Here is an 11007-nt window from a genome sequence, read left to right as displayed (position 1 = left end):
GCCGTCGGGGCTCCGGGGGTCGCGGGCTGCCGGCGCTGCAGAGGYGCCCGGGGCTGCCGGGACCGCGGAGCTGCCGGCCGTGCTGGGGCTGCAGTGCGGGACCCCCGGCGGCTCCCCGGACCGCGACCCGGTGCGATCCCCCGGTATCTCCCCGGTCCCGGCACTCCAGTGCGAGACCCGAGAGATACCAGGGGGGTCGCGCCGGGGGTCCCGGGACCGCGGAGCTGCCGGGGGTCCCGCGACCGGAGAGATACCAGGGGGGTCGCACCGGGGGTCGCGGGACCGGGGAGCTGCCGGGAGTCCCAGGACCGGGGAGATATCAGGGGATCCCACCGGGGGTCCCGGGCCCGGGGAATTGCCGGGGGTCGCACCGGGGGTCCCGGGCCCGGGGAGCTGCCGGGGCTCCCGCGACCCGAGAGATACCAGGGGAGTCGCACCGGGTCCCGGGACCGGGGTCTCGCCGGGGATCCCGCGACCGGGGAGATATCAGGGGGGTCGGACCGGGGGTCCCGGTCCCGGGGTGCTGCCGGGGGTCGCACCGGGGTCCCGGGCCCGAGGAGCTGCCGGGGGTCTCGCCCCGCGGTGCCGGTCCCGGGGTGCTGCCGGGGGCCGCAGCGGCGGAGCCGGACCGCGGTGACTTGCGCAGAGCGATTTCGTGCCGGGGCGGCGGGCGGGGAGGGAGGGGGGGCCCCGTCCCCGTCCCCCCCCCGGCCCCGGTCTCTGCCCCGGCTCCGGCCCCGGCGCCGCTCCGCGCTCGGGCTCCGCGTCCCGCCGCGTCCCGGCCAGGGCTGGGACAGCGCCGGGCGCCCCGTCCCGGCGGGGTTTTCTTCTCGCCATAAAGCCCGCATTGACACGGGCAGCGGCTGCTGGTTTTGCACGAGTAATTCCCATCCCTGGAAAGTTACATTTGTGGATTTAGCAAACTTTGGACTCTCTGGCCCCGGTTTATCTCAGATCTCGGGAACACAAGGAACTTTTGGTTTTAATCCCCTGAAGCGCATTTATGGCTTAAAGGCGACTTTCATCACGGCAGCTCCTTTTCCTCTGGGCTTCTTTTCATCTTTTCTGTAAGTGCTCCAGATGTGGATTGGTGTCCTCAAAGTTTCCTCCGGAGTTTATTGCGTCTCTTCTCCTCCTCCAGCCCGGCTGTTCTGCCTGTTCGCAGCCGGGTGCTTTTCTGGCTGGGTGGCACTGCAATTTGTCTTGCTGCAGAAGGTGTCTCCTGCGCTGCAAATTATAACCTCACTTTAATTATACTTAAAAATAGGGTTGAAACGTAAAGTGGCAGGGTGCTGTGTAAACAAATTCAGACGGGGAGGCTGGATCAGGGACAGAGTCTCCTGCACTGGTGTCTGCCGTCCCGCAGCAGATGCTCTGCCTGAATCCCACCCTCCTGTTTGCAGTCCCCTCACCTGCCGTGCTCTTCTCTAAATCCCCGTGAAGAGCGAGTCAGTTATATTATCCAAATGCTTCTMTCGTAAGGCCAGAAGAATGGGCCCTTGCATGCTATGTAGCATAATTAAAGGGCTTCTGTGTTTATCCCTGTTCAGCTGGAGAATATCTTGATTTAAACTCTCCCACTCTCCAGCCTTTGGTAAATACGTTCCTTTCTTCCCGTTTGCATTTATCTAATGGTAGCTCCTGGTTCTGGGTTTTGCTGTGTCTTTGCCTGCTGGAGTTTCTGCTCCCCTTTGGGTACACCCTGTCCGTGATAGCCGTCTGCTGGGTGCACTGGTCACCCTGGGTTTCTTGAGCTTTTCCTGATGATGCCGGAGGCGTTTGGCCTGTGGATGGGATGAGACCACTGGTAAATCCTTTCCTCCATCCGGGGCTTCCCCCAAGGCCCTTTTCCAGGGTACAGCGTACGAGCAGGCTGAAGACCAGAAGAAATATTTCTGTGGTTGCATCAGGGTGTTCCTGGCTCCCRTCTAGCCCATGAATGCTGGAGTGGGAACATGTGCACCTCCGTGTGGCTTCCCAGGCCCTCAGCTGTTCTCGAGACTCATCCTTGAACTCTTCTGCCTTCTCCCTCAGCATGAGCCCCTGCACCAACCAGGTGATTCCCACAGTGGGGCCTCCAGTGCCAAATCCAGAGAAACTGCTTTTCCACCCACACAGCGTGTGCATTCATGGATGACACTTGCCTCTTAGATAATGTCATCGCACTTGAGGCCACTGCTGCCCGCGATGGTGCCGCAGTGATCCTGGACGCTGGACTTCACCCCTGGTTGTGGCCACGTGTGTCCTCCAGCAGCCCAGATCCGCAGTGGGGACTCCTGCCAGTGACAGGGACTCCTGCCAGTGACAGCCGCTTCCCAAGAGCGAGTAATGCCCTAGCGGCAAGCGGCATCAGATGCAAAACGAAGCGGCGGTGCAGGCTGCTCGGAAGGGCTGCCCTAAGGGTTGCCTCTGTTTGGCCGTGTCTGAGCACCGCTCCCTGAGATTTTCCCGTGAGAAACCTTGCTCCTGATGGACCCTAGATGGAAAAGGCCCATTTTCCTGCTTTGTTATTCCGCTGCGCTGTGCTGGAAGCCCATTGCACAGGGCTCCTCGCAAGCCCGGCAGGATGGGCAGACGGATGCCCGCAAGCTTGGAACGCCGCCTTGGGAGAAAGCATCGCTTGGCCAGACGAGGTGGAGGTAGAGCTGGACCTGGGCGGGAGGTGGCTCCTTCCCAGCCTGCAGGGCAAGGTGGGSGGCAGCAGGAAGGTGCTGATTTGAAGCTGTACCCGAGGGTGAGAAGAGGTGGTGAGGGCTGGTGTTCTGCTGGAGACAGCAGAAGATGTTTGGGTGGAGATAAGTCGCTGGTGCCTAAGGTGGCAAGGGAGAAGGAGGGGTAAAGGCTGCAAAGACAGTCCGCGTCGTTCCCTCGGGGAAAGGGAGGCTGCAAAGGCAGGGAAGCCCTGCGGTGGCTCTTGGTGACCTGCTTTCCTACAGAAAGCCATCCCTCGCCTCTCCTCAGCGCTCCTGGCAAGGCGAGGGCTCTGCCGCCCCGCGGAGGAGCGTTACTGGATGTGGGGACCTCCCCGAAATGGCTGAGGAGACCAGCAACACCCCGCTTTCAAAGGGTGTCAGCCCTTGTGTAAGAGGGAGTCTCCAGAGAGAAGAAGGGTTTCTGCCAACCATCTCCGGGCTAAATGGCTTTCCCGAATCAGGGGAGCAGGAAAGTCTGGTGTGTGGTCGGCCGTGGGGCTTGATCCCCTATCTCGGGGAGCCTCGGACGCCTCGCGTTGATCAGTCCTTGGCAAGGGTGGAGCTGGCGGCACGAACCACACTCAGACGCGGAGGAAAACAGTCAAACCAGCCTGTCTGGGTCTTGGCCTGGCGCGGCCCTGGCTCCGGCCACCACCGTGGGCTCCCTGGGCTGGCCCTGCTCTGCCGGTGGGATCTCGACCCACCTGCTGCACAGGCTYGCCGTCGGTCAGGGAAACCGCTGCGGGAAGGAGAGCCATTCGTGCCAGCTGGGGGTCTGAAGTGGTTTTAATGACCAAAGCTGTGTGTGCAGGGAGCTGCCAGAGCTGGGTCTCCAGATGTTCTCCTCGCCCAACGCGAGGGTCTGAGCCAGAACATCCTTAAACCCTTCWTGGGAAGGGCGGAGCGACATTTCATTTGGGGAATAATTTGCATGAAGAGCTAATTTGACTTTTATTTAAGCGAAGCAAGTAATTAAACAAAGATAAAACACACCCCAAATGCTTGCTCGCTCTTAACCGCCGAGGCTTTGTTAGCCGTGATATATGGCAGCAAGCTGGGACAGGCCCTCGCGAAGGTGCTGCACGGGGCGTATGGCGCTGCTGCCCTGGAGCAGCTCTTCTCCCACGGTCCCAGGGACGGCTGTGCCCACAGCGTCACGCCAGCAAACCCGCCCTTCGCCTGTTAAAGTCGYGCAAAAATCTTTCCTTGTTCGGTGCACAATGGAGTAAACTTTGAAGGACCTCGCAAATGGGCCTGGTTCCACAGTCTTGGCAGAACGCATCTGGCTACGGCAGGATGTGTTCTGGGCTGAGACTGGAGCTTCCCTGCCTTCCTCCGAGCTGGAGCAGGGGGGTCCTCTCTGGAGAGCAGTGGCCTCCAGCTCTGGGTTAGGTCCTCCCTGGACCCAACTGAGAGGTTCAGGCATTGCTGGGGTCATCGTCCCTGCCACCCAGCGCAGGCACGGGGCGACCCTCCCGTCTGCTCCGGCAGGAGCTCCCCGCCGGCCCGACGCCACCCTTGGAAAGGCGACCCGTGCGGGAGCAGTTGCGTTTTGCAGTAATGGACCGGTTTTGACGAGGCGCCTGAGGCTCCTCGTTTCRATGCGGAGGGAAGGACCTGGCTCGGAGGCTCCGACCAGCTCTGGTGCTGGCCTCGGCGGCGTGCCGCTCCCAAAAGCACCCGGACACGTTACCAGCTCCTCTGCGGCATCTTGTTAGCTACAAGCGATCTCCAACCTGTCGGAAATACTAATAGCTGTCAGCGAGCGCAGCACTGGCAGGCAGGTCACCACGGCTCGTCTCCTGCTTGGAACGAGGCAGGAGACCGAAGCGTTGCTGCCGGGAAATCTCTGCGGGGCCGCTGCTGCTTGCAGCGTGATTGACAGGTGATTGACAGGTGATTGACAGGCGCCTCAGCGATGTGGCCCTTCAGAGAGAGGAGCAAACGGGGGAGCGGGGAAGGAGGCCGGGAGGTGGCCAAAACCCCAGTGCTGGTCCAGGGACCATGCTGCTGGGTGAACGCCAGGTYGTCTTCCCCTTCCTGCTGTTAGCTGTGCGTGCGTGGTGATCTAGATGAGATAAATCCTATTGCTTGTTAAGGCTGCCAAGAACTGTGTTTGTAGAGTAATTCAGGCTGGAAGGGACCTCCGGAGGTCTCTGGTCCAAACTTTAAGTTAAGTCAGGGTGCTCAGAGCCTTGACCAGCTGAGGTTTGAATATCTCCAAGGATGGAGATCCCACCGCCTCTCCTGGCCGGTGTGTGACCACCCTACCTGAAAACTTCTTTTATTTATATCTAATTAGGATTTCTCTTGCTGTAACTTGCCTGGCACTGCTCATCCTTTGGGCCTGGATGTGTTGTGTCTATAACCCACCTGTCAGGCAGATGGAGACAACCACAGGATTCCCTCACCCCCCCTTTGCCTCCCCTTCTCCAGCTGAGCAAACCCGGCTGTCCCTGCCTCTCCTTGCCCGTGGTGTGCTCCAGGGCCTGACCCCGACCTTCCTCGCGTGGCGGGAGCGAGGAAGAGGAGGGCAGGCCTGGCCCGCGGGCAGCGAGTCCAGTTGAACGTGCCAGCGGGCGATGCGCAGGCAAGACGAGCTTGCGAGCCGCCGCCGTGCTAAACCCAGCAGCCTTGATGTTGTTCTTGGTGAATTACCAACTTTTTTGTGAATTCTCAAAAATCGACCTTTTGCTGTCAAGTCCCTTTCCAGAAATGAGCCCAAACCAGTCATGCACATGCCTGTTCATGGGAAGGGTATTGATCCTTGAGGCCAGAACTGCAGAGACCCGATACTCSCCTCCACCCCCGTGGATCCCCGTGGCCTCCTGGACGGTGCGATGGTGGGGTGCGCGGGGTTCTCCTCCACCCGGGTCCCGCCAAAGGTGGGGAATAGCTCCTTCGGCCTCGAAATGTTCCTCGTTTTGGAGGACAGAATTGGCAGGCGCGGGTTTCCATGGAAACRGAGCCGTCAATACCCTTAGCGTAATAATGACGGCATTGCACGGCGAGAAGCACCTTCTCATTGCTTCTAACTTGCTGCGCACGCAAACAAACGGAGCTTGGCAGCACCGGCTTCGCACCAGGGCTTATTTGCCACAATTAAAAAAAAAAAAAAAAAAAAAAACTTCAGCTCATTTTTGTTGAAGTACAGGTTCGCGTTGCCTCAAAAAAAATCTCAATTCCCTTGAAATTTCTGCCGCAGCCCAAAACCATCAATCGATCGGGAAAACTAAAATCGACCCTTGTTTAAATGAGAACCTCCCCTGCACGTTCTTGGCAGCAGTTAGATGCCAAAAAAGTCAAGATCAATAGTTGCGCGGAGCAGCGCCCTTGCTCGGGGGGGAAGGAACGAGCGTTTCTAGCTGGCTTCCAAAATGAACGCAAGTCCCTTGACCTGGATGGGGAGCTAGGTCCTCGCCGGGGAGCATGGTGCCTGGCACCGCGATGCGGCCGTGCCATACGGCATGGCACAACAAGCAGGTAAAATGGTGTTCCCGTGCCGATGAAATGGCGAAGAGGCCACCTCTTGCACCGGGGACCACCTGTGTCTGCTTTGGCGATGTTCATGTGGTGTCCTGGAACCAGGTGGTGATATCTGCTGAAGTTCAGGTGGGTGGGCTTTATAACCGGGCTTTGTGGCAACCTCCAACGTATCCCTTGCTGCTGGAAGAGGTGCTTTCAGCGTGGCTGGCCTCCTTTGGGCACGCTAGGAGAAGGATCGGCTTGTTCACGTAGGTCGCCTGGAAGGATCAACCTTTTGGTAAGGTCATGTTGCATTTTTCTTTGACTCTTCTGCCCTCCCTTGGATTTTCCAACACCCTCTTCAAAGTGTGGGCGTAGGACCACTGGCAGTGTTTTGGCTTCAGTCTCATGGATGCCATATAGAGAAATAAACATGATTCCGTTGTTTCTCCAATATTTCCATCTGCAAGGATCGTATTCGCTCCTGTTGCCACAGCTGCTGTGCTGGAGCCCGCGTTGAGTTAATTGTCCTCTTTGATCTCGGGGCGGAGGACAGCAAATACTTTCTTTATCAGCTTTTTAGATGAAAATTGCATTTTTAAATTCTTCTGCTTAGAATAATTTAAGGTTGAAGGGGGAAATCTGGAGGTCATCTGGTCCARGCTCCTGCTCAGAACAGGGCAAATGTTCGAGYTGGATCCARCTGGCAAAGGTTTTTCTTTTTCCTTTAACAAATCCCACGAGGAAAGTACTTTTCAGAAGAGTGCTGTGCTTGATTTGGGATGGCTCAGTCCGTGCTTTCCGTGTTCGCCTTCCAGCAGGTCTGCTCCACGTTCCTAGCTGCTGGGACGCAGATTTCWCTACTTTCTGGCTTACTCTGGAAAATATTCGAGTTACCTGTCTGTCTTCTCCGCTCTTTTGGGAGGTGTATAAATTCCTCATCTCATGGCTCTTTAGAGTTGTCTGAGGCAGAAATCATAAACCGGTCAGCAAAATTCAGATGAAGCAACATTTCTTTCCTGCACTCTCCACAGCTTGGCAAATCCTAATAAGTGGCCCAGGAGCGAGACCCGCGGGGACGCGAGTGAGCCGGGCCGGGCTYGTCCCCGGCTCTCGCGGGACCCCGGGGGAGACTAGACGGGTTGCGGCCGCCTCCTTCCGTGTCTTGGAGGAGGCGCGCGGAGGAGAGCGGTTGTTAACGGCAGAGGAATAGCTGAAATACCGAATATTGCAAAACAGGATGCTTTGCCCCTGCCTGCCTCTGTTAAGCAACTCCGCTGGACGCGRGGCTGCTCTGGCTCGCGCTCCGTGCCCGGTGCCAGGGGGTCGGCGCGGCAGCCGAGACGCGGATGCTCTCCGTGCCRCTGGCGCTAAGCAGTCCCCGGGCGCGGGCTCTCTTCCCCCAGCCTGCCGCTGGTTTGCGATGTGCGGCCGCTTTGCATTTATTTCTGTTAATACCCCGCAAAAGGCACAACGTACGCTCCTTAGCGCGTGGTGGCGAACGGAAGCGTTTCTTCAGCTGGCRCTTGTTTATAGATTGTGATTCTGTTAAAATGAGTGCCGGAGGGAACAGGGATTAGAATAAAATGAATGTTATAAACCTGCAAAATGTGGACTGTGAAACAGCAGATAACGAAGCCAAACTGCACGGTATAAAGAATCTGCATTTGCAGTCAAAGTGAGAGCGAGGAGCAGAGGCCCCGTGCAAGCTTTTTCTAAAGTTTGGGGATGTTCAAGCCTCTCTCTGCTTTCTCAATAATGAATGAATTTAAGGAAAGGCTCTTAGAAGCCAACTGCAGAGGCAGATGCAGATTGCAGCCAGCAACCGCTTTGCATATCGATGCTAAGGAATATGCACAGCTATTCCATAACGGGGCGGGGGGGGGAAAGGGGGGGGAGAAGTGCTCAAGCCCATTTGAGTGGAAACAAGTCACAAAAGCTGCACGAACTGCAGGCAAAACCAGTACGTAAAACGACATGCTGGCATCAAAGGCAGCGCAAAACTAATTAAATATTTAACGCACTCGAAAGAGGCCCCGGCGAAGCTGGAGGTATTAAGTATGATAAATATGTAAATAAGCATAATCTGCCCGGCTTGCTCCAACAAACCGCTTGCCCCCCGCCGTTGTGGCCGGTTTTGGAGGGGGAGCGGGATGGAAAAGGGGCCGTGTCCGCCGGGAGGCCGGAGCGCCGCGGTCGGCAGCGCCCGCGTTGGGGCGGCAGCCGTGGGGAAGCCGCTCTCCCRCCTCTCTCTTGTCCTCTTCCCGCAGATCGGGAACCTGGAGAACTACTACCACTTCCACCACGGCAGGACCTTCAAGCGCTCGACGCTGAGCAGCCGGGGGCCGCACAGCTTCCTCCGCATGGACCCCCAGGTACGGCGGCGAGCCGAGCACCTCCTCCGCCTGCCCCCGGCGCGCCGCTTTTCGGCTGCTGAGGCCGGGGGCAGCCGGGCGGGAGAGGTTCCCGCGGCCGTGGGAACAGTCGGCATGGGGCTCCGGGCTCCGGGCGCTGCTCCGAAGCCGTGCCGGCGCCCAGGTTGCGATTGCAGCATGCTGCCCTTTGCGTGCACRGGGTGACTCACTGGACGCGGGGCTGTTTATCAGCGAGGGAAAACACTTACGAGTGACTAAACGCTAACATCTGCCTGAAAGACGGGGAAAGAAAAGGGGGAAAAAGCTTTGCGGGAGAGAAACGCCGCCGTACGCGAGGGGCGTTGATCCAGTTGCCATAACATTTGCTGTCTCAATGGTTGCTATGTATGAAATCTTTGGCAATAGCGGTGCGTTGCTTTTTCCTCGAGCAAGCATCCGAAGGGATTTTTCCTTGCAGCTGAACTGACAAAAGTAATGGGGAGGGGGGGGATAATAAATTAAAAAAAAAAAAACAAAGTCGGAGCAAACGGGAGCTGTTGGAGCACTGCTGGGGGCGGCGGGGAAACGCTGCAGCTTTGTGCCCCATCTCCCCCCCCAAACCTTGGGCTCTGACGGAAGGGAGCAGGGGAGCAGGGTTGCATGTGTGGGGCAGGGGACGGAGCTGGTTTGGGGGAAATCGGTGCTGAAAAGGGCGCTGTGATAACGGCGCCCGGTGGCAAGAGGCGCGCTGGGGCGGCTCCTTCCTTGCCTGGGCTCTGATTAAAGCCGCTCCCCCTCGGGGAAGCGTACAGGCATCGGCGCGAATTATGGATTCAGATCCGCAGGTGAAATGCCTCCATTTAAATGGGTCTAGTTATAATGCAGGCTCAATCAATTGGCTTCTAGTCTGTTAACGTTTGCCTCGCCTTGCCCTGTGGACTGCGAGTTAGCGCGTTCGGCTCTGGTTCTCCTAAGTCCTTAGTTACCACCCTGAGTTCAAGACTTGCTGGCGTGGGCCATCTCTTCCCCCTTCCCATTCGCAAATGATTTTGGAGGTGTCTTGGCATTTTGAATGGCGCCTAATTAGAATGTGTAACGCAAAAAAAAAAAGAAATTACTGCAAGGCGCAGTGAAACACGACATCTCGAGCTGGACGAGCAAAGATGGAAACAAATAYTGCAGAAGAACCAGCGAATTCAATTGTTTGCAGATGTTTTGAGCTCCGTGTTTTCCAGGGGGCTGCTGCTTCCAGCACGGTTATTTATGGACTCGCTCTGCAGCAAGAGATGCCGGTGCGAGGGCCGGTTCCCCGCAGGCACCGGCGAAAGCACCGTGGCGGAGGAGGCAGCCGACGAGTGCCAAGCCGAAACCGAAGCGGGTTCCGTGGCCGCTGCCCCGGACACGGCGCTGCTCCTTGGGGAGAGCGCGCGGGAGTCCCCTGTTGCTCTGCTCCACTTTTCCCTGCAAAACAGCAGCGCTTTGGGATTTTTTTTTTGGGTGTGAACCGCCAATTCCCAGAGCCACTGAAAATGGAAATGCCGCTCCGGAGGACGACACGGGCCCAAGTCCCTGTGGCTACCCGCCATGGGGAAAAACCGTAACGCTTAAACCCTTCCCGCCGTGCTTTATGAGGAACACATGCTGCGGCCGTCTGCTTCGTCGTGGCTCTCCGTCCGCAGTGCTGCGGGCCCGCTCAATGTTGCTTTTCTGGAATTGCYGGGAATTTGCATCCTTCTCTTGAACGATTTATTTATTTAATTTTTTAATTTTTTTTTAAACTTATTTATTACTGCCCTAGATGGCTGGATCCGTACATCATCCTCCGAGTGCGAAAATGTGGCAGCACCAGGGGGAAAGTGCCTCCTTGTAGGCAGTTGTAGCAGTTTGGGCCACTTCCAGCAGCAAAAGATTTTTATTTTTTTTTTTTCCCCCTCCTTCTTTTTAATTTCCGAGCAGCTTCTTTGCCCCGTGAATGCCCGACCGGCGTCAGCTGGGCTTTTGCGACGTGATGGCTCCTGTTCCCTGGAGCGACCCGGCTGCGGCAGATGCCGGGGCCRCTCCGCGTGCCAGCAGCGCTCGCTGGGCAAAAATCCCTTTCTAAACCCACGTAGTTAAACTGCCGGTTTAACTGTGCCCGCACCAGACTTTGCTCTCGGATGCCGGCTCGTAGGCGCTGAGGTTGGGCCGCTGAGGAGTGTGTTTAAGATAGAGGCGTCCCTGCAGGGCGCCGCTTCCAAAGGCGCCTCCGYGGAAAGCGCTGGGCACGGACCGAACGGCGAAAACCAGCTCGGATCTATGTCCCGGAGCCTGGGATCCTGCGGGGCTGCTCGACCACGGAGTTGCGTTTTTGCTTCCAACAGTTAAATCCTTTTTTGCATTAACAGAGCAACGTGCTGTTATCAGCAAAGGTAATATGGAAACGAATTTTTCTACGAAATAGGTATTTTTAACATTTCAAAAATTTTTTTATATAAAAAAAATATATATTTTTTAAA

General features: G+C 57.2%; 1 protein-coding gene across 1 annotated transcript in view; it reads left to right on the top strand.

Moving 5' to 3' along the window:
* The first annotated feature begins 8506 nt into the window (after positions 1–8506).
* PCSK6 (proprotein convertase subtilisin/kexin type 6) overlaps positions 8507–11007 on the top strand; it is a 42570-nt gene continuing 40069 nt past the window's right edge. The window contains exon 1 of the mRNA XM_026073564.1: positions 8507–8533. Within this exon, the coding sequence (XP_025929349.1) occupies positions 8522–8533 (12 nt within the window). The 5' untranslated portion in view covers positions 8507–8521. The remainder of the gene's footprint in view (positions 8534–11007) is intronic.

The sequence above is a fragment of the Apteryx rowi genome, unplaced genomic scaffold, assembly GCF_003343035.1.
Source record: "Apteryx rowi isolate R43461 unplaced genomic scaffold, aptRow1 scaffold_11, whole genome shotgun sequence".
Lineage (NCBI taxonomy): Eukaryota > Metazoa > Chordata > Aves > Apterygiformes > Apterygidae > Apteryx > Apteryx rowi.
Note: the sequence above shows the minus strand (reverse complement) of the source record. Positions and strands in the feature narration are given on the sequence as shown.